The 21001-nt window shown below is 55.2% G+C and overlaps 2 protein-coding genes across 18 annotated transcripts in view; one reads left to right on the top strand and one right to left on the bottom strand.

The window, feature by feature from the left end:
• Positions 1 to 253: 253 nt before the first annotated feature.
• Positions 254 to 12738, bottom strand: EIF4A3 (eukaryotic translation initiation factor 4A3). 2 transcript variants are annotated; one of them, XM_039859367.1, is made up of 12 exons: positions 12535 to 12738; positions 8939 to 9011; positions 7981 to 8047; positions 7517 to 7579; positions 6771 to 6903; positions 6504 to 6584; positions 5459 to 5600; positions 4910 to 5048; positions 4193 to 4308; positions 791 to 898; positions 570 to 697; positions 254 to 459 (listed from the first exon to the last, which is right to left on the bottom strand). In XM_039859367.1, the coding sequence occupies exons 1-12, from the start codon at positions 12593 to 12595 to the stop codon at positions 443 to 445; spliced, it is 1128 nt and encodes a 375-aa protein (XP_039715301.1). In that variant the 5' UTR covers positions 12596 to 12738; the 3' UTR covers positions 254 to 442. The 2 variants fall into 2 exon arrangements, with proteins under 2 accessions (XP_039715301.1, XP_039715300.1); XM_039859366.1 differs by lacking the exon at positions 12535 to 12738 and adding an exon at positions 11488 to 11720.
• Positions 12739 to 12903: 165 nt separating this feature from the next.
• Positions 12904 to 21001, top strand: part of CARD14 (caspase recruitment domain family member 14) — a 29088-nt gene continuing 20990 nt past the window's right edge. For 2 of the 16 annotated variants that reach the window (XM_039859341.1, XM_039859340.1), the window contains exon 1: positions 12904 to 14451. In XM_039859341.1, the coding sequence (XP_039715275.1) occupies positions 14125 to 14451 (327 nt within the window). In that variant the 5' untranslated portion in view covers positions 12904 to 14124. Of the gene's footprint in view, positions 20545 to 21001 lie in introns of all 16 variants that reach the window. The other 14 variants (XM_039859351.1, XM_039859355.1, XM_039859353.1 and 11 more) reach the window with 14 other exon arrangements.

Below are 21001 nucleotides of genomic sequence, written 5' to 3'. Positions count from 1 at the left end.
GAATTCAGAGAAAATGCCTTCCGTCAACTATATAATTTCAGGTGCTTTAAATGAGAATCACCTGATGAACTTAAAAACTATTTCCAAGCCCCCACCACCCTGGAAATTTCGATTATCATCCCAACCAATTTGGGGCGGGCAGAGGCCAGGCTGTTCTCCCACTGCCACTTTACCATTTTAACGGTCAGAGGAATGGCCTGCTCGGGTTATGCAGCAGGTCACCAGAGAAGCAAGGAACACCTTAAGAAGTGGGTTAGGAAGTTCAATGGAAAAGTTTCAAGCGTTTAATGAAAAACACACAGAGCAAAGCACTATTTACACATGGGTAAGAAAAGGAAGAACAACCCCCACCGCCGGGACTCTGTGAGGAGAAGCCACATGACTCCAGGAACGAGGACCGGCCCGGAACGGCCCCCGTGGCTGCGGGACCCCGGCGGGCGCCTCAGATCAGGTCGGCAACTGAAAGCGGAGAGAGACACGTGTCAAGGACACCACAGACGAAAGGGGGACGCGCCAGCGTGGCGAGAGGCCCGGAGAGACCCCCCGCGGGCGGAGCCCGCGCCACCCACCGTTCATGGGCATCTCATCGATCTGCGTGGAGTAGTACTGCTCGATGTCCCGCAGGATGCGGATGTCATCGTTCTTCACGAAGTTGATGGCCACGCCCTTCCGGCCGTATCGACCCGACCGGCCGATCCTTCGGGATAAAGCACAGCCACGCGTGTCAGTGCAGTAAAGATCGCAGCGCACCCGCCACCACGGGGACCCGGGGAGAGGCGCGTGCCCGTACCTGTGGATGTACAGCTCTCTGTTGTTGGGCAGGTCATAGTTGATGATGAGGGACACCTGAGGAACGTCCAGCCCCCGGGCCCAGACGTCGGTGGAAATGAGCACGCGGCTGCGGGAAGGAGAGGTTACTGGAGGTGGTGGCCCGGGCGCAAGGGCCTGAAACAGGCTACGCGTCCAGGACCCAGCGGGTCACCCTCGCACTGGTCCCGCTGCCAGCGCGACGCGCTAGGGACAGCACCAGAAGGACCCGCTCCGAAGGGGCGCTTGGTAGGTTTCGTTACTTAGGTCACGTGCGCTTTCTGAATAAAAATTCCAGGTGTCCTTCACGATGCTACGTGTCATCTGTTTAAAGCCGGCCCACACCGGTAACTGGGAAAGACGCTACTTTTGCAAAAACTCGAGAACAGCAGCCTCGTAGCTGACTCACAGATACAGAGATCCGACCGGCGACCGCCAGAGGGGAGGGGCGAGGGGCGAAGGGACAAAGTACCAATGTGCGGCCATGACGGTCACGGACGCAGCGTACAGCGCAGGGCACGCAGTCAGCGCTGCTGTAACGGCTGTGTGCAGTGCCGGGGGGCTGCTGGGGTAACCGGGGGCCGCTTCGTGGATGGCGTGAACGATTAACTTTTTAAAATTTAAAATAAAAGTCCTTCACCCAGGACAGAACCTGGCATACCACAGATCGCTGCCCAACGCCCGGGACAGCAGCCCGCGGCCCAAGGCCCACAGCCCACCGAGCTCCTGCCGTGCAGCTGGGCCGAAACAAAATGGTCTTTAAGTATAAAACACCACATTTTGAATACCTAGTACCCCCAAAAAGTAAAAACCTCACTAATGTTTTTAATGCTGATCACATGATACGCTACATTGAAATGATACGCTACATTGAATTAAAGTGTGTTACAAATCAACTTCACTTGCTTCTCTGTTTCAATGTGGCTGCCAAAAAACATTAACTTTCGTTCCTGGTGTGAATTACGTTTCTACGGGACGTCGCTGGTCTAGAAGCGTTCGAAGTATTAAGAGACAGCAGAACGGGACAAAGAAGTTAAAAAACAAACAGGAGGTGGCACTGCCACATAACCACAAACGACTGGGGCCCTCCGGAGAGGAAAGAACGGGGCCGAGCACCACCTGAGGAGTCCCGTCACACTAGTGACGGAGGACGACGACGACACGGCGCCAGACACATCAGGGCACAGGCCGCCGAAGACAACACAAAGCAGCACGACCTCTGCGGAGCGGGCTGCCCAGCGCCTTTGTTTTTCAAGGAGCAGCGAGCAGGCTGGCGGCTCCTCTCCCATCAGAAGCCCAGGAGCAACTGCGTCAGGAAAGTGACACCAAGGAAGGGCGGCCGGCCCGGGCGGCCCAGAAATCTGTCTCGGCAAATACCGTCCCTCGAGAGGTCAGGGGAGGCGCTTCGAGATGAGCGAATGCCTTCAGACAGACTGGAACAGACCGCGGTCCGTCACCGGCAGACCCCACTAAGCACGAAGACGGCGTTCTTCAGGCAGAAGGAAACACCCCGGGGGCCGAAGGGAAAGAGGGGCGGCACCTCGCGTCTTAACCCTAAACGTGCGTGAACCGTCACCTGGTGCGCAAGGTCTCGTGGGATTTGAGGTGTATACAAATTAACACACGTGGCAGGAGCACACCACGGAAGTTTGGGGGTCCCCGGAACCGGTGTTCCCAGGTCTCTGCACTGTGCCAGCTAACGGTAGATGCTGGTGACAGGCACTGTGCTCTCTAGGGCAACTACCAAATACAAAGAAATGAGGATTTTCCAAAGTAAAACATGGGAAAAGGAATAATTCCCAAAAACCCAATAGAAAGAAAGAGATAGGAGGGCTCTGAGGCCGGCGGCAGGGCTGGGTTCGCTGGTTGGTAGCACGATCTCGCAGAAGTAGGGACTCACCGGAAGAGAAGGGCACAGAAACACCAAGGCAGAGGGCCAGAGATGCGGAGGACACTGAGAAGCAGAGGTAGAGGGACCAAAAGGGACAGAGAAACAAAAAGTCAGAGAGAGACAAAAAGAGAGAGAAACAGGGAAAGAGACACAAAGACTGAGAGACAGAGGACAGCGACAGACTGACACCCGCGCGGAGACAGAGGGAGAGACAGAGAGACAGACGCAGATACGCAAAGACCCGTGAAGAGGCGGAGAAGCCCCCAGGGGCAAGAACCAGGCAGATGGCACTGCCCACCATGGGCCTGAGGACTGGCCGGCTGCCCCTCAGGGCAGGTGCTACCCTGTCCTGGCCTCAGTCTCTTGTCTAGAGTGAGAGGAGGGGTCCCACGCTGCCATCTTGGCACGGCTGAAGCAGGTGTCACCCAATGGGCGAACTGAGACCGGCGAGGACCAGAGCCTCACTGAGGTCACACAGTGCTGTGAGGACCACCCCTGACCTCGCGGCCAGGATGGGATGGAGGACAGGGGCAGTGCAGCATCACGCAGTCCATGGATGGGTCTGTGCCCCGCCTGCCGCGCCATCTTCTTGAGCCTCAGTTTCCCTTTCTAAGAAATGGGTGTGATGGCAGCAGTGTGCGGAGCTGGCTTAGTCTCCGGAATTTCAGGACTGGTTGTTAAATAGCCGTTATTAAAAATCAAACCACACAAACACGATTAAATTACCTACTTAAAACAAAGACAATAAATACTCACCGTACCCTTAAAAAAAAAAAGACTAAATAAGATGCACTTAGAAGACGATTAACTCAAAACCCAATACATATGTATTCGTATTAAACAAAACTAGACTAAATGCTCCATTTAAAAGACAGTGATTATCACTAGACTAAAATAAAAACAAAAACAACCAGCTAGGTGCCACTCGCACGAACTCTGTCAAACGCTTAAGGTTGCACATGGGACGCAGCAGATGAAAGGGTGAACCGAGCAGACTCTAAGCAGAGCGGAGCCAGCGTGGCCGCCCCGGGCCGGAGGGAGCCAAGACGAAGCATGGCTGCGGTGAAGCCAAACACACCGCGATGGAGGGGAAACCCTCGGCAAACAGTTCTGACTGCGTCTGTGCGGCCGCGGGACACACATGAGACCTGCCAGGGCCTCGCAGGACCAACCCCACCCGTGACACTCTCGGCACCAACGAGCGCAGCAGACGCAGGACGCCACATGCCGACCCCCGCACAGCTCCCGTCCTGTTCACGCCTGCACGAACATCTACAACGACCGCGCCGGGCCACCGGGCGAGTCTGAACACCAGCCACAGAAATGCAACCACACGTCCTCTGGGCGGTGGAACTCAGCCAGAAATCAACGACAAAATGCTAAATGGAAAACCCCCCTTATCCGGAAACGAAGGTGCGCCCTTCTACGGGAGGCAGGCAGCCCAGCTCGCCAAAGCCTGTCACCCGCCAGCTGAGCGCCCCGCAGCGGCCCCACCTGGCACCGGACCGGAACTCCTTCATGATGGACTCCCGCTCCTTCTGTGGCATGTCCCCATGCATCGACGACACGGTGAAGTTGGCTTCTCTCATCTTCTCCGTCAGCCAGTCAACCTACGGATCGAATTGGCACACGACTGTCAGCCCAGACACCAGGCCGGGGGCCGCGGCGCTTGGTGAGCCCGTGCCCTAAACGCAGCCCCACGGTCACTGGGCGCGTAGAACAGTCAGCAGTGCCCGGCGGGGCCAAAGTCCATGAATTTACTCCCTGTAAATGAATGAATCTATTCCCTGTACATTTCTTTAGGAAAAAAAAAACATATCTCACTATTCTCATTTGAAATTAAAATCTGAATCTTGTTCGGAACAGAGCCTAACTTCCCTTTGTTCAAGGGGAAGCCCTCAGCTCTGCTTGCACATCGGTGTCACCTGGGAGCGAGCAACACCTGGCCACCTACGACCGATGCCACCCGGGGCTTCGGCTGTGGGACCAGCATCAGCCCTCTCGTACGGTTTCACTGGACACGTCCGTGTTTACGTATCGTCCACGGAGGATTTTGAGCTGAAGGGCAGGGGCAAGTGGCTGCCACAGAGACCGTGTGCCCACAAAGCCTGAAGCACGGGCCTCGAGCCCTTCACAGGAAGTCTGACCCAAGTTCTAAGGGACCCGTCCTCAGGCCTCCCCACGAGGACAGGAGAGCCGGTGGCCACGCACCTTCCTTTTGGTGTTGCAGAAGATGACGGCCTGTGTGATGGTCAGCGTGTCGTAGAGGTCGCACAAAGTGTCAAACTTCCACTCTTCTCTCTCCACTGCCACAAAAAACTGCTTGATGCCTTCTAGAGTCAGCTCGTCACTGGAGGACAAAGACAGGCCCCGTCACTCGTCCTTCTGAGACTGGCGGGCAGACGCGGGCCAGGCAGCCCCGAGGTAGGTCGGCTGGCCGAGAACCGCCGGCACCGCCCACCCAGCCACGGCCTCCTAGAAGTCCCCACTCCCACCGCACGGCCCACGCCCTGGTTCAGTCCGCACTCTGACAGTGGCGACCAGCACGTGTGCTTCTGAACGAAGCACTCCGCTGGTCCACAGCTCTGTTTTACTCCCCAAACTCTGACACACGAACACTGGCCGCGAAGTTTTCAATTTGGAATGACTGAGTCAGAGGCCAGCTTTCCAAAAAAAGACACTTAGGAGTTTTGCGTTTTAACACCCAAACGCAGCCTGTGTCGCACGTTCCGGCAGCGCTGGAGGAGGGGGCGCTCTCACCGTTTCACCAGGATGCGGATGGGGTCGGTCATGAACTTGTTGGTCATCTCCAGGATCTCGTGGGGCAGCGTGGCGCTGATGAGCACCACCTGCGTGGCCGGGGGCAGGTACCTGTACACGTCGTAGATCTGCTCTTTGAAACCTGGGCGCAGAAGAAGACACACGGGGCCTGATGTGCCACCCAACACGGACATTCGACGAGACGCGGAGTCATGACCGCACGGCAAACTTCACAGGGACTCGTCTTCCCACAGCGCCTAAGCCACACGCTGCCTCGCCTCTCCCCACCCCACGCACGAAGCGGGTCACGGCCCCACCCCAAGAGTCCTGGACGCCAGCAGTCACAAGCGAGGCACCTAGCCCTGAGTCGCCCCCCACCTCGGACGACTGCGCATGGTCTCGACTCGGTTCCAGCTGCTGCCGCCCTGTGCGGACGGGCGTCCACTGTGACCAGATGTGCCATGCTTTGAGAGAATCCAGAGATCTGGATTTTTACCAAAAAACTCTCAACTAAAAAATCTCTAACCAATATCAAATCGTCATGTTGTACACCTAATACCAATATGTCATATGTCGATTATACCTCAGTAAAAAATCTCCCGATTAAAGAGGCAATTTGTTCACATTATATAACGTGGTACAGGCTGAATAAAACAGCCTCAGCAACCAATAAAACGACGAGTTAAGTAAATTACGGCCCGCTGGTACCGAAGAAGGCCCTAGTGACTCGCCGACATACCATTTATACTCCCCCCGACCAGCCCAGGCATTGCCATGCGCCTCCTCTCGCTCCACACGTCTGTCACCTGTGCCTCCAGCACACACAGCAACGCCACATCTGTCTGGGTTGAAATGCTGCCATGCGGGTTGTGATCGGCCTTACAAAGACCAAAGTACATTTTAAGTCCCCACTGCCCCCGAGGCTCAGCTACTTCCCACAAAGAACACACTGACTCACACTCAGAACTTCCATCAGCTCCGTGTTTCAACTCACACTGTGAAAACTTCAGACTCTACATTAGTAGAAAATCCTCGTTACTCCTACCTTTATTCAGCATTTCATCGGCCTCATCCAAAACCAGCATCTTGATAGCACGTGTCCTTAGACTTCTGCGACGAATCATATCTATAAAATTCGTTTAGAATAATCAGACCTCAGGCTACAAGAGAGCTAGCCATTTCAATTGGTTTTCACGGCACGTGAGAGACCCCCCCCTCCACTTCCTACAAGCGGGGTGTCCGACAGCAGCCCCTCCAGACCAAGTGGTCCTCAGACGCCACCCGCGGCACCACGTTCACACACAGCGCTTACCAAAGACACGGCCCGGTGTGCCGGCGACCACGTGCTGTCCATAGTCCAGCTTCCTGATGTCCTCCCCCACGTTGGTGCCCCCGATGCAGGCGTGACACTGGACGTTCATGTAGTCACCCAGAGCGAGCAGGCCCTGGATTGAAAACCAGCATCACATCCAGAGCCCCGCTCGAGACCACGACAAAGTCAGACACATCTGCATTTTCTGGAAAGGGAGCTCATTCCTGTTCCCACTAGGATTCCGGCAAGTGTGTATGCCGCTCTTCCCAGCACCAAACGAGGGGAGCCCACTCCTCCTCCTCCTCCTCTTTCTGCAGCAAAATGGGGGTAGTTTTACTGGTTTATTATAAAAGCAATACATATTAATCACAGGAAAATCAGAAATATAAAACTCATAATCCTATCCGCCGACGTTAACAACTCAGCGTACATCCTTCCAAAGTGTGTAGGATGAATATAAAATAGTTACAATTATTTTTATTAAAACCAATTTTTTGTTGAAAAAAATTATAATTCTAAGACTGCAAAAACTTCTGGAATCACACAGGGGACACTCAAAATGAGTTGCTACAAACCAGCAATTCATATAACACTACGTAATGATTTATGGCAAAATACTTGGAATCAGGAAAAGAAATTTCAGACAACAGAAAACCGGGCTTCAGCTAAGTCCACCAGCCGGCCTTTTGCAACTGGCTTCTGAGCAGCGCTTGCAAACATGACACCGCCGCCCGGCCCCGCCTCACCTTCTGGATCTGCACAGCCAGCTCTCTCGTTGGGGCCAAAATCAAAGCCTGGGTCTCACGAACCTGGTGAAAGAATTTGCCAGAAAACAGAGACCCCTCAGTGTCTCCGAGGTGGCCCGTGCTAACTCAGACGTACGTCTGTTTGGCGTGTCATCTTGCGCCGACCCACGGAGGTGAACGACATGTCGCTGAAACCACAAACCCGGCAGCAACAGGGCACGTTGCTCACGCTGCTCACGCTGCTCACGCTGCTCGGCAGCAGTTCGCAGACAACACCTCCCACCAGTTTAAATACAAAGGACCTCACGACAGGGTGTGAGTGAGCCCAGGTGTCAGCGCGCAATTAAGATTCTCTTGGAAGATTTGTTGGGTCAGTATGACTAGAAACAGCAAAATTATACTTTTTGAACGCTGCAGTTAGGAAAAGAAATGATTCCCTAGGATTAAACAGAGCTGCAAATCACCTGAATATCCAAACACTGGAGGACGGAAATACTGAAGGTGGCAGTTTTGCCTGTGCCAGACTGAGACCTATTAAAGAGAACAGATGAAGGGGACTTAGATCCACGTGTCAAATGTCGCCGTTCCCGCTCCCACGGCCCGCCGCGGCGGTGCTCTGAGGGGCGGGAGCACCGGGCACTTCTTCCAAGCAGATGCCCCCGCCCCCCAAACAGACCAACAACATCTCAGCTGCAAGTGGGTGGGACTCAGGCACCACGTCGCGACTTTTAAATCACAGGCGACAAGGACGGCAGCTGTGGCTTTTGCATCAGGGGTGGTGGAGCTGCAAAACCTGTCCCTCCAACAGGTGCCCCAGGCGGCAGAGAAAGGGCTTCCCCTTCACGTGACATAACTCTGGCCTGAAACCATCCTGCGATCTCTTCTTTTTGCAAATGTGTCTTTAAAAATTAGGCAAATCAAGAATGAAGCTATCAAAAGGGTATTAAATACGATGCCACGTGCCAATGGATAGGTAATAAAGCTGGCTAAAGAAATGAAAGCTTTCTAGCGCACAGGACAGAAAAATAAAAACGAACAAAACACCCTGTGTCCAAAGTCTAGGAAAAAGTTGATTAACAAACATGTAAAAACTGAAAAACTGGTCACCCCAAAGCATTTAATTATACAAGTGACCCTCGAACAACACAGGGTTAGGGGTGCTGATCTCTCTCGCAGTCAAAAGCCCACAGACAACTTGTGAATCCCCCAAAACTTAACTACTACTGACCAAAAGCCTTATTTACAACGTGAAGAATTACCAACCAACATGTTTTATATGTTACATCATATACTATAGTCCTACAATAAACTGGAGAACAATCTTAAAACACATCCGCTGTGTTCACTGAGAGGAGTGAGCGTGTTCGTGCCCACGCAGCTCGACCCGCGCTGCCCCAGGGACCCCGCTGCAGGCGGACTTACTGTGCGATGACATCTCGCCCTTTAATTATCTGCTTGATGGCTCGCTGTTGGATTGCCGATGGTTTTTCAAATCCTGTGAAGAAAAACAGAAAAACTGAGCTCCAACCGCCAGGCGATCGCGTTACGAGCACACACTGTGAGCTCCTGGGGACACAAGCGGATCTGTTTGACCCTCCACCCCCACTCCCACCTACCCCGATGTCCACCGTACTAAGCTCTCAAGAAACAGCCGCTGAACGAACTGGGCGGAAGCGGATTTTTACACCGACTGACATGGGACCTTATTTGTACAAAGTCTCTGTAAATGGGCCGTCCTGCAGAATACAAGGGTCCTGGTCAGGTCTGAAACAAACGAAACGTTCCCGGTAGACTCTGGAGAACGGGTGGCGGAGGCTCACTTTGCAGTCTACGTACTTACTACTTCACGGTTTGACTACATTACGATAACCTGCGTTACTTCTCTGCTCTGTGCGTTCCTTTTCAAATTACAAAAAGGCGAATCAGTCCACTGATGCTGTGATCACCACTCTCTCTGCCCACTGCGTCTGCAGGTTGTTCATGTCACCTGCATGTCGTCTACCGCCTGGGTGGCAGAGCGGAGTGTCCGCCATACTCCTTCCTGTCCCGGTGCAGCTACAAGAACCGCCCCTCTGTCCCTCGCATCGCGGTATAAATTACCAAGGGATGAGGCGACTCTGAAGGATTAATAGCATTTTCCAAGTAAACAAAACTTACGTACAGAAACTGCATTTTAATTATTTTTTTGGTAGTCTTTTAAATCTATACGATCTCCCATCTAACACAAAAGCAAACACGACAGGTGACTTAAACACCTCGTGATGACCAGGTGCATGAAGGAAACTGAAACCTGTCTCAGGGCAGCCTTACCTGCCCCTGGTGCCAAGGGGCAGGTAAGGCTGTGAGGCCCAGCTGCGACTTTTCCTCCCGCCCCCTCAGCAACTTCTCTGCTGTCTAAACTGTGGTGACATCACAGACTGCTGGATGAAAGGCGCCCCGATCCCAGGCATTAAGCGCAGACGCAGACCACTCCCACCTGCATCCCCAACTCCCCTCTTCCCAGGCTTCCCGCTTAGATGGCTGCCTGCCCAATATCTCAAGTTCGCCATGTCTTAGAGCCTCCGATCTGCCTCCCTCGAGTGCTCCCCACCCGAGCGAAGGGCAGCATCACCAGGAATCCCATGGACCCCCTTTGCTCTGGTGCTCACACTCGACCCATCGGCAAACCCTGGTGGCACCCCACTTCCATCCACATGCCATCGTCTCTCCCCTGGACCAGAGCAAACACCTCCTAACTCATCACCCTGCATCCTCTCCTGCCTCCTCTCCCCTCAAACCCACAGACACCCTGGTCAACCCAGGATCACTGCCCAGCTTAAAACCCTCCGAAGGCTTCCAACTGCACTTAGAAACAAAATCCACATGCTTTATCACCTCACGTGACGCTGTGCAAGATCTGACCCCTGCCACGCTCTCCGGACTCATCCCCGGGGCTCCCAGGAAAGGTGGCTTCTTTTGGTTCCTGGAATGTACCCCGCTCAGAGATGCAGCCCCCTGGCATCAGCTGCTTCCTCTGCCCAGTCTCACCACAGTCTCATAATGGGACACTTAATCCAGACCTCACCTCAAACGTCAACCGTCCCTGGGACCCCCGTTATCTATTTGCTCCATTTGTAGTGACCTCACCTTTAGAAACAATAGGTTAAGGATAAGACATGGTACGTGCTAACGGCCATGTCTCACTTCTAGTTAGTTATCTGCTAAAAATTTATTAACTAAAGGGATTTACTGGCCGGATCACTGCCTATAGGTACAAAATATTTTAACAATGACGCATTCTGCTTCTGTACCCCTGCTTGCTTACCCACCTCTTAGTTATCAGTTAATGAATGGAGGAGATATAGTCTTTTGTGTAAAGATTAAGGATGTGGGGGATGGGATCGAGGGGTTAAAATCTTTGTGCCCCTGCCTCTCGGGGCTGCTCCTTTGCAAGGACAGCCGCCGGCTAATAAACTGTCTCTTGGACTAGAGCACTCGAGTTGGGCCTGGTTATTTCGGTCACAACACATTTGATCGCTCTCTTTCCCGCAGCCACACTGCATTCACTGATCCCGCCTTACTTTCTTCGTAGGCATCACCGCTGCCTGAAGTAACCGTGGCTGTACACTATCCATCTCCCAAACGTGACCTAAGCTCCATCTCTGAGGGCACGTGCCTGTCCGGTCCACCGCTAAACCCCCGGCGCCTAGAGCCGCGCATGACCCTAACTTCCGGCGGGTGCAGACGATCAACCGCTGAATGCCTGCCTCCGAAACGCCCAGAAGACTGCGGCCCTCGAGGGACCAGCACAGTGCCCAGCGCCGAGGACAACACAGGGACGCGGTGTGGGACAGGCGTGCTGGGGGCGGGGGTCGCCCACCGGCGGCCCCAGGCCTCGGCTTCGACCCCCGGCGCCCGGGGCTGGCCCCGGCTTTGGCCACGGGGCCTGGCCCTGCCCGCCCCCTTCCCGGCTCGCGCCCGCGCCCGCCGACCGTAGGCGTAGATGCCGCGCAGCAGGTCCTCCCGCAGGCCCATGGTGTCGAACGTGGGGGTCACGTCCACCTCCTCGCTGGTCTCGAATTCCACTTTGGTCATGTCTTCCTCTTTGAGCAGACGCTTCCGCGCCGAGCCAGAGGTCGCCATCGTGGCCGTGGCCGCCATGATCCCGAACAGGATGAGAGCAAAGCGCGCGCCTCAGCGGAAGGCGGAAGCGGGGCCCGGCGCCGCCGCCGCCGATGGGAACTGACGCCACCGCGTGCGCGTGCGTGCGTGCGTGCGTGCATCGGGGCCGCGCCTTGGGAGGGGCGGGAGCTCCTCGCACTGTGAAAGGGGAAGGGGAGCTTGCCGCGGCTAAAGGGGCGGTGCTGCTGATGCTCTCGCGCGATGTGCGCTCTCGCCGGGTCTCGCGATGGTTGCCGCCTCGAACGCCGTACCGGGATTGCGTGCGCCGTCGGCGGTCGTTCCGGTCCCGGGTCCTCCGCGGGGGCTGAGTCTCGAAGTCCCTGCTCCGGGTGGGGTCTCTACGCGGCCCTGCCTCAAGTGGCAACCGGGGCGCGGGCCACCAAGTGCGCACATTCCCCGTTTATACGTTTATGCCGACGTTATCTCCGGCCGAGGTCGAAGGGCGCCGGGCGCAACGTGCACGCGCGTTTTGCTGCTCGTTATGACTGATGCGCGTGGACATCCTCACTCCACGTGTCTACTTCTGGGGAGTCTGGAGTGGTCGATCGTCTGTTTGGCCGCTCTGGTTAGGTGGCCGGTTTTTAACCCCCTATGGGAAACCCCGGACCCGAGGTCCTGTGCAGAATGGGGGCCCACGCCCCGGGGATGCGGACGATGCGCGACCTCCGACGTCCCTCCGCGCCACGACCCCAGGACTGGCTGCGCCACCGTGGGGCGTGCCTTCGCGTGTCTCTGCAGCTGACCGTCCATTCAGGCCTCAGAATAAATCCTGCCCTGCAGAAAAGAAGACCCTGGAGGCCATGGCTTCTTGTCGCCCTGTAGGACGTTAACCGGTTATGCCTCTAACCCTCACTTACGTAATCGCCTCGAGGTACCCACTGCTGAACCAGTCTCACCACCTGGCTGGCCTGTGTTCATTCTCCGATGTTGGAGAAGCGTGTTTCATCTTGGTGAAAGTTACTCTCCCACAGTGCCAGCTCCGTCCTTGGTCATTGTTTTCTTGGCTCCCATCCCTGGGCTTGTCAGTCTAGGACCTTCTTCCTGTTCTGAAGGTCAATTTCCTCAAAATCGGATGATCGTTTTAGCCACCGAACGTGCAGCGGGTCGCAGTGCGTTGACAAGCAAATGAGGGCTTGCTTCTGATGAAGCTCGCACTCGGGCGCCACAATGTGTCCAAACCTTACAAGATAATTGACCTGATAAATACTGCTGACAAGGATGCTGGTATTAGTCCAATGTTAAATATTTATGGAGCTGAATTTCTTTTTTAGACTTTAAATAAAATATAAGTTCTTAGATCTCACTCCCAAAGAATTACCTGATGCCTTTTTTGAGGTTACACACACTTTCACAAGCTGTGCTCTAGGGCCGTGCTGTAAAATACAGATTTCAAAGGCAGTATAAGAAAATGTAAAAGATCTCAATAATTTTTATATCGATTATATGCTGAAATGACAGTATTTTAGATATACTGAGTTAAAATATTAACTTCATTTCACCTGTTTTCACTACTTGAATTTAGCTACTAGAAACATTTTAATTTGATGTAGTCCATTGGACTTAAGTACTGTTGTAAATACTTAACCACATGTAAAATAACCATGCCAGGAGCGTGGGGAAAGAGTAAATTGAAGATTTACTGGCTTTCCAAATTCTGGCATCAGCAACGAGGGAGAGGAGCGATTACACTCTTCGAATGCCAAGAGATTAACGGCCTCTTCTGCATTTGTTCAGAATTTTTACTCGTATTCGTGATCCACCTACACTCAACTTTTACCTTCGCACTTTTATGTTTTATGCTATTTTCCTGGCAATGTCTCTTTTGCTATGTCCGAATATACATTAGGGGTCCCCTCCTTCCTTTAGAGCCAGTAACCTTTTAGACTTTGGGCCAGAGTCCATGAAAATGACACCACCAGGGTGGGTGTCGGGTCAGTCTCTTGGTGAACAACGCTCTCAGAGGAACAGTGGGGAACAAGGCAGACTCATCTTTGTCCTGGAGGTCAGTCTAACCGGCAATGACCCCCACCCTAAATATGGACTCTGTCTCCTGTGCCTCATCTCCCATTCTCTTTATATTTGGGGAGAGGTGTTATCTCACCTGATGAGACTAATCTCAAGGGGGGCTCTTGTCTGTTTCATTCCCCATCCCTGCTCTAGCACACAGTAGGTGTGCCTGAATGTCCTGGGCAAGAGGGAAAGAGGGATGAACGATGGGGTCCCAGTGGTTCAGGAACTCCCAGAGTTCACGCTACAGTGGTGGGCAAGACGGAACAGCTCTGCGGGCTGCACCTCCCGAGCTGTCTCTCCCACTGTGCCCCTGCCGGACTTGGCCGCAGATGGTCAGGCAGCTCACCTAGTCCGAGGGCAGGAGGAGGTTTGGGTGTAGTGCTGCTGGGCTGGGCCGGGTTGGGCTGGGCTTCCATGAGTCACTGCCACAGGAGTCCATGTCCTGGATCCAAGGCGCTGTCCCCAAAGAACAACTTTCTGCCAGAAACCCCGCCCATTACCTGGCACTAAGTGGTAAACTCTGTTCCTTTCTAGGCTCAGCTCTCTCCAGCTCACCGGCCAGGCGGGCACCTGACGAAGCCCCGCCTGAACCCACCTGGCTGGACCTCGGACCCCGCGCTGCAGGCATCCGGCACCGGGGCAGCGGGTGTGCCCAGAGCATTTCTGAGGTGCTGGACTGGGTGGCGAGCAGGACCGAGAGTGCTGCCCTCAGGGAACTCGTGTTCCCCAAACGGGCAGCCCAACCGAACATGCAAAACAGTAAGGTGATTGCAGCTTTTACAGCCACCGTGATGCAGACGAAATGAGGCAGAGTGGGAGAGTGAAGGGGGCTGCTGGCTACGGGTGTCTGGAGGAGGCCGCCACGGTGACACCCCGGGAGCAGTGTTCTAGGAAGAAGGGACAGAGAGCGCGAAGACCCCCAGGTGGGCAGGGGATTGGCACAGTGGCGGGATGGAAGGCCAGGATGGTTGTGGCATCACACATGCGGGGGAGGTGGGAGGGGGGAGGAAAGGTGACCAGGCACAGATCGGGAAGGGTCTGTCAGACGGATGACAAAACGGCATTCGAATGCGCATCACGGTTGCCGCAGCAGCCACTTCAGGGTGGTCTCTCTTTGGGGCAGAGGACCACATTCTGATAAACGGCTTAGGAAGATGACCTGGCTCTGCTAGTTCTTGTCCTCTGGAGGTTGCAGGCTCGCACTGGGGTGGCAGGAAGAAACGACAGGGCATTAGGGTCCATACTACGTCAGGGGGCAATGGGTCCGATACAGAAAAACGAATCAGGGAAAAGAGGCAGGAGGCTCAGGGTGGGAAGCTGGTGATTTTAATAGAATGGCCCGGAGAGGGCTCTCTGGGAAGGTGGCCCTCGAGTGGAGTCCTGAAGGAGGCGAGGGAAAAGGCCCAGGCAGCAGGAACAGCAAGTGCAGAGGCGCTGGGGCAGGGGCGTCATGCAGCGCTGGCGGAGCAGGTGGACGCAAATGGGGCCAGCGAGTATGAGACGAGCAGCGGCTCGTGCCCAGGACGTGGTGAGGGCTTGGCGGCCTCCAAACCCAAGGGAATGACGTGACCGGACTCCTTGAACAGGCCCACTCTGCCTACTGTGTTGAAAACTGGCTTTGGGAGGCGTCAGAGGAAGCAGCCAGGAGATCATTGCAGGTGTCCAGGTGGGTGATGATCGGGGCACAGCCACGCAGGTGTCGAGTGATGATCTGATTCTGGATATATATTCACGTGGAAGAACCTAGAATGTCACCTAAATATAAATAGTAATCATTGAACGTCGACTACAGGTGCATCCATTGGAATTGTTTAGATGCTTCTCGTATCGCCCGTGAGAACTGAGGAAGGGCTCCGGATTTCGTCTTAATCGTCTTTGAGGATTTGTGATGGGCCAGGCTGACTGGGCACAAAAGAGAGAAGATCTGAGGTTTTCTGTCACCCTCTCAGTCACCGCCATCTGTGGGCTGACCAGATGCATGGGCAGCTTCCAGAAGATTCCCCTGACTCACAAGGCAAAGGAAACGGCACATGGTGGCCTTGCTGTGGGAATGCACCGGAGCTCGCGTGACGTGTGGATGCCCGCATAAGACATCGCTTCCGTGGGCAGGGCAGGGCAGGGCCAGGCCGGGCCTGACAGACGCTCCTGCCAAACCTGCTGGTCCACTGCCTTTCCGCAGAGCCTGTGGCCCTGCCAGTCGGGGCTTCTAGAGGGCGAGGAAGGCCAGCGCAGAGCCCCCGCCGAGGAGAGCAGGTCAGCACACCAGGGGAGGGTGGACAGCAGGACGGGTCGGAGAGCTGTCATAGAGGGGGTGGAACAGGAGGGTGGCTTCTTCCCCGTAAGGGGGTGGTGCTTGGTTCGCGGATGGCAGAGGAGAAAGCGAATGTCCCGTTTGGCGTGGTGAGGGCGTGAGGAGGAGTGCTCCGCGCTGGACTCAGACCTCGGCATTGTTGCCCAGGGAAAGAAAGGGGGAGGCAGGTTTCCAAGTTCAGGTTCAAGGTGAGCAAGCCCAGCCCTGCCCGTGGTGGTAAGCGCACAGCCAGAGAGCGGCGCTGCGGTGTGGGGTGCTCGGCGCCCATCTGCCTCACCCTTCAGTCGTATCTGCGGGGCCCTGAGCTCCCTCTGATGCCTTCTTTCCTACTCTGGGGTCCTGCACGTGTGCGTGCGTGCGTGTGCGTGTGTGTGTGTGTGTGTCCGTATGTGCGTGTACTTTCTCCTCCCCACTCCCCAGGGGAGAGGAGGCACTGAGCCTTGGGCTATGAGAAGGATGTTGGCGCGGGAGGGGCTGGACAGGACGTCCCATGTCAGATGCCCAAGGCTCTTACCATCCTAGGCTCTGCCGGGAACCGCTGCAGGGCGGGAAGACGACTCTTACAGGGTTTAGGGCGCCCTTCGGGGTCTCCGGGCACATGTTCCTTCCTGTTAGGACTCACCTCTGTTTAAACTGGGGCTGAGTTGCAAAGAAATGCCCGCATTTTTTTTGCGTTTGGGGTCCATCGCGAGCTGCATCGCTGTACAAAGAACGGACAGGAGCGGCTGCTACCTGGCTCCGCCCACTTGTACCCAAACCCCAGTAGTTTTGGGGCTTTGGGGCTCCCAGGATCTGGGGACAGTTGGTTGGGGCTTAGAGTGCCCCGGAGAGACCTGCGTCCCGAGCCGGCCCTGACTTCCTGAGTTCACTTCGTTTGGAGGGGGTCTGAAAAAGCCAAGTGCCGCAGACTTTCCGTGGGGGCAAGCTGGACGGGAGGACCCTCCCAGAGCGGGCTGTCACCCCTGGACCCAGCCCCGGGAAGGCACCCGAAGCCCCCGCAGCCCTGCATGACTCACTTTCCAGCTGGTCCTGGTCACAGGGCGTCCTTGGACAGCCAGGTAGCCTGGAGTTTCTGCTGCAGGCTGGCCACGTGGCCTCTTGGCCACCATGCCAGGGTGTAATTTGCTGGAAACAAAAATCAATATTTTGTGAGCCCAAATTATGTGGTCATCGGCTCCTTGAACTCAGCCTGGTCCAGGGCCACTGACCCCAGTCAAGGGAAGTCCTTTGGGGTCATGGTTCAGGGTCAGCATGTTTCCTACCTGCTTTGAACCTCTGGGTTCAGGCTCGATGCATATTAAAGTGGGTGTTTTGTGAGAAACTCGGGGAGCGTAAGGGTTTTATAGAAGTGCTCCGTTTCGCTTCGCGAGGTGGAATGTGAGAGATCCCATCCCGGGAGTGAGGAGCAGTTACGCCCACAGACGAGACGCAGGACGGGGCCAGCCAGGTCCTCCTCCCCCTTCCCCTGGCTGTTCCAGAAAGCTCCCCACCCCGGCAGCACCTGTCCTGCCCCGCAGACTGCACGGCTGGCTCCCCCTCAGGGGACTGAGAGAAAGATGAGGCAGGCCGCCTCTGCCGGTGTCCCGCCGCAGCGTGAGGGGCTGGGCCTCTGGGCACCTGTGCCTCCTTCTCCATGACGGTTCCCCAAACACAGGCAGGTTTCCAAGTTCAGGAAACCTGGCATCAAACACAGGCATCATCTGTGAGGGCAAGCGGGCACCGTGATTAATCACGCCAGGACAGGAAGTGTCCCAGGCAGTCTGGGCGGGGCCCATTTCCTTCTCCGTTTGATCAATCGAATTACTGTCTTGTTTTCTGAGATAGTGATTTTGTGGTTTTATCAATCCCATGTGTGCTTATTCTACAAAGTGTAATGGTCGATACCAGAAGTAGAAGGCAACAGATTTCCTAAAATTCTACCAACTCAGGGAACAAGTATTAGCATTAGTGAAGTGTGTTCACCCTCGCGCTCTGTTTTTACGCATATCTCTGTCTCTATCTCTAATCTTATATCTCTCTGTATCTCTGTGTCTGTCTATCCCGTCAATTCTCGGTCACACACTCTGAATGACGGACAGATGGACAGATTGGACAGGTGGATGGATAAGTATACAGACTGGGGGACTGCCAGAGAGAGAGGTACACATACGTTATTTTACAAAAACAAGATCACATTTTCCATGATTTGAAAGTAAAATTTTAATTTCACTTAAAATTGTTTTAAAATAATCACGGAACTGCTGAATGCAACCCAAGTGTTTCTCAACTATTGTGAGAACTATTGCTTCCTTTAAAATCCTCACTAAGGTTAAGATAAAAGATTATGAAACCCACAGCAAGTTGAGCGATGCCTAAAACCCGCCAGCCTCATCTGGTGGCACCCGCCCCTGGCAGGAGGTGCGGGCGGGCGACTCCCTCCTCCCCGCCCAGCTCTCGGGCTCAGCTCCCTGGCCCTTGCATTGTCCCGGTAGAGGATCTTCCCGTTTGGTTGTCTGGACCCCAGTTCCCATGGGAGTTCAGTCCTGGGTCTATAGTTAAACAGGCCCCACGCTCACATGTGGCCAGCAGTGCTCGGTGGGGTCCGGGCTTTCTTCCTCGACCCCCCAGGCCAGGGTCGCCACCCCCCACCCCGGCTGAGTGGAGAACTTTCCCTTGTGGACGTCGTGGGGAGGTCCGGGGTGCTGTCTTTGACCCTCCAGGCTCCCCCAGAGTCACTTGCTCTTCTGACAGGCAGGTGGTGGGGAGAACCCTCGCCGGCTGTGTGCTTTGCCGGGCCCTGCACCTCCCCGTCTGTTTTGGGGGCTCATCTGCCATTCTTCAAAGTTTTGGCAGAAAGTTGTTACCTTTGCACCTTTCCTCATTTGTGGCTGCTGCTTTAAAAAAAAATGGGGCTCGCAAGGCACTGGGGGTGGGAGGCTGCGTGCATTCAGTCAGCACACTCGTCATTTGCATGGAGTTTTACATGCTGCACTTGACCCAGAACCTTGGCGCCAGACACAGTGGGAGGCGGCCGCACTCACAGGGTTGTCATCTAGGTCGTCATGGAAGGTGTGTCGGGGAACCCGTTGCCGGATGTGCTGCACACTGGAGAGGCATTCCTGGGGTCACAGGGGCAGCTGAGGGAGTGGGGTTGCCGGAATGAGGAAGCATCGTGCAGGGGAGGGCGGGGCCTGCAGGCGACAGGCCCTTGGCCGGGGCCCCGGAAAGTCAGGCTGCCTGCAGGCCCAGCACAGGCTAAAAAGAAGGAGAAAGAACAGAAGGGCTGGTGTCCCACGTGTCGGGGCGGGGGTGCTGGCCTTAGGGAGGCAGGGGCAGCCCAGGACACCAGGATCCCTCTTCACCACCCTCCCCCTGCATCCTGGCAGGGGCGGGGCCGGGAGGGGGGAGTGGGCATGGCACCTGCAGCTCTGGGATCTTTTTGTTCTTTGAAAACAACTCTATTGGGATATAATTCACATGTTGCATCATTCACCCATCTAAGGTGCACAATTCGTGTCTTTTAGGGCATTCACAGAGCTGTGCGTCCGTCCACATGGTCAATTTTAGAACATTGTCATCACCAGAAAAGAAACCACCCTGTACCCCTTAGCTCTCAGCCTCCAGCACCACCCCCTCCACCCAGAGGCCGGAAGTCCAAAATCGAGGTGTCAGCAGGGCGGGCTCACTCCACGTCTCGAGGAGGGCCCGCCGAGGCCCTCCTTGGAGCGTCCCGTTGTTGGTGTGCGTTGGCTTATACGCGAATCGCTCCGGTCTCTGCCTTGGTTGTCGCATGGCATTCTCTGTGTGTGTGTGTGTCTTGGGGTCCCGTCTCTTGTTAGAAGGACACCTGTCATACAGGACTGAAGGCTCACCCCGATGGCCTTACCTGGACTTGGTTACATTTGCAACAGTCCTGTCTGTAAATAAGGTCACACTCGTGGCCATGGGTGGGTTAGGACTTCAGAGTATCTTTTAGGGGACACCATTCGGTCCATAAAACCCTGGTGCACAGCATCTTTCAACTGTCCCCTGAGGAAACCAGGAATGAACTGCCAAGGGACAGTGAGACAGATGGGCTCACGATCCCTGGTTCCCTCTCCCACATCTGCCCACTCCCCTGCCCCCTCCCCGTCAGTGGGGTCTGGCCTTGTGGTGCCCAGGGGCCCTCGACACCCTGGTAACTATTGCACCTGCCAACTGGCCTTGTCCTTCTAGGGTTCAAAGCCCATTCTCCTTCTAGAAACTTGCTCCTAGTGCTAAGGAAGCTCTGTGTTGACTGAGCAAACCTCAGGGGTCAAAGACCTGTCCTGTTTCCTGGATCAGAGTTTGCCTTTGCTTTTTCCTCTTGCATTAGTCTTGGCCGCCTGAAACTCTGAGTTTGGGAGCAAGTCACATGGCTTGAAGTGGCCGTCAGACCACCAGGGCACTGGTTTGGCAAGCTCTGCCTGCCCAGCCCTGCCCTGTTCTGCTCAGCAGCCTGCAGAGAACGGAGCTCGGAGCTCGGCCGCCAGGCCCCATCCCACCGCGGGGAGTTCCCCGCAGACCGAGGCGAGGGGAGCGTCTCTCGGTGAGTGCGTGCTGCGGGCTGGCCCGGGGGTGGGTCACAGGGGCTGTTCATGGGGAAAGGACCCTTCAGCGACCATTTCCCATTTCTCTTAGTTTACAAACGTTGATTTGCACCAGTTTTTAAGCATGGTTAGTGTACACACCTCTTCAAGAGGCATTCAACTCCAGCCAGTGTAGGTCGTCATCCCAAATGAAAAGAACCAAATCACAGGAATGTTTGGGTCCAAGAGAAACGCTCCCACCTGTGCCCACCTGTGTCCCGACCTGTGCCTGAGGAGACGCACAGGACACGAAGAGTGCGATGAGGGGAAGCTCAGACGGCCACAGGAGCCTCAGTGAATCGGCTCTGCTTTATTCACATAATCGAATCTAGCATGCAGCTGAAAGGTCGATGTAGCCACATGTATCCCTGTGCTCACCCCAGACCACGTGTATCCCTGTGTGCGAGGGCGAGTCAG

Source organism: Pteropus medius, unplaced genomic scaffold (genome assembly GCF_902729225.1).
Source record: "Pteropus medius unplaced genomic scaffold, Ma_sr-lr_union100, whole genome shotgun sequence".
NCBI classification, from domain to species: domain Eukaryota; kingdom Metazoa; phylum Chordata; class Mammalia; order Chiroptera; family Pteropodidae; genus Pteropus; species Pteropus medius.
This window is presented reverse-complemented; position numbering and strand designations above follow the sequence as displayed.

Bases quoted from the DNA above. Each gene is read 5' to 3' on its own strand.
- EIF4A3 (XM_039859366.1), bottom strand. From the start codon at position 11,656: ATGGCGGCCACGGCCACGATGGCGACCTCTGGCTCGGCGCGGAAGCGT. The intron at 899-4,192 runs GTGGGGCCGCTG...TCCTTCCCGCAG, and splicing joins GAGTTCCGGTCCGGTGCCAG to CCGCGTGCTCATTTCCACCG. The intron at 698-790 runs GTACGGGCACGC...TTTATCCCGAAG, and splicing joins AGAGAGCTGTACATCCACAG to GATCGGCCGGTCGGGTCGAT.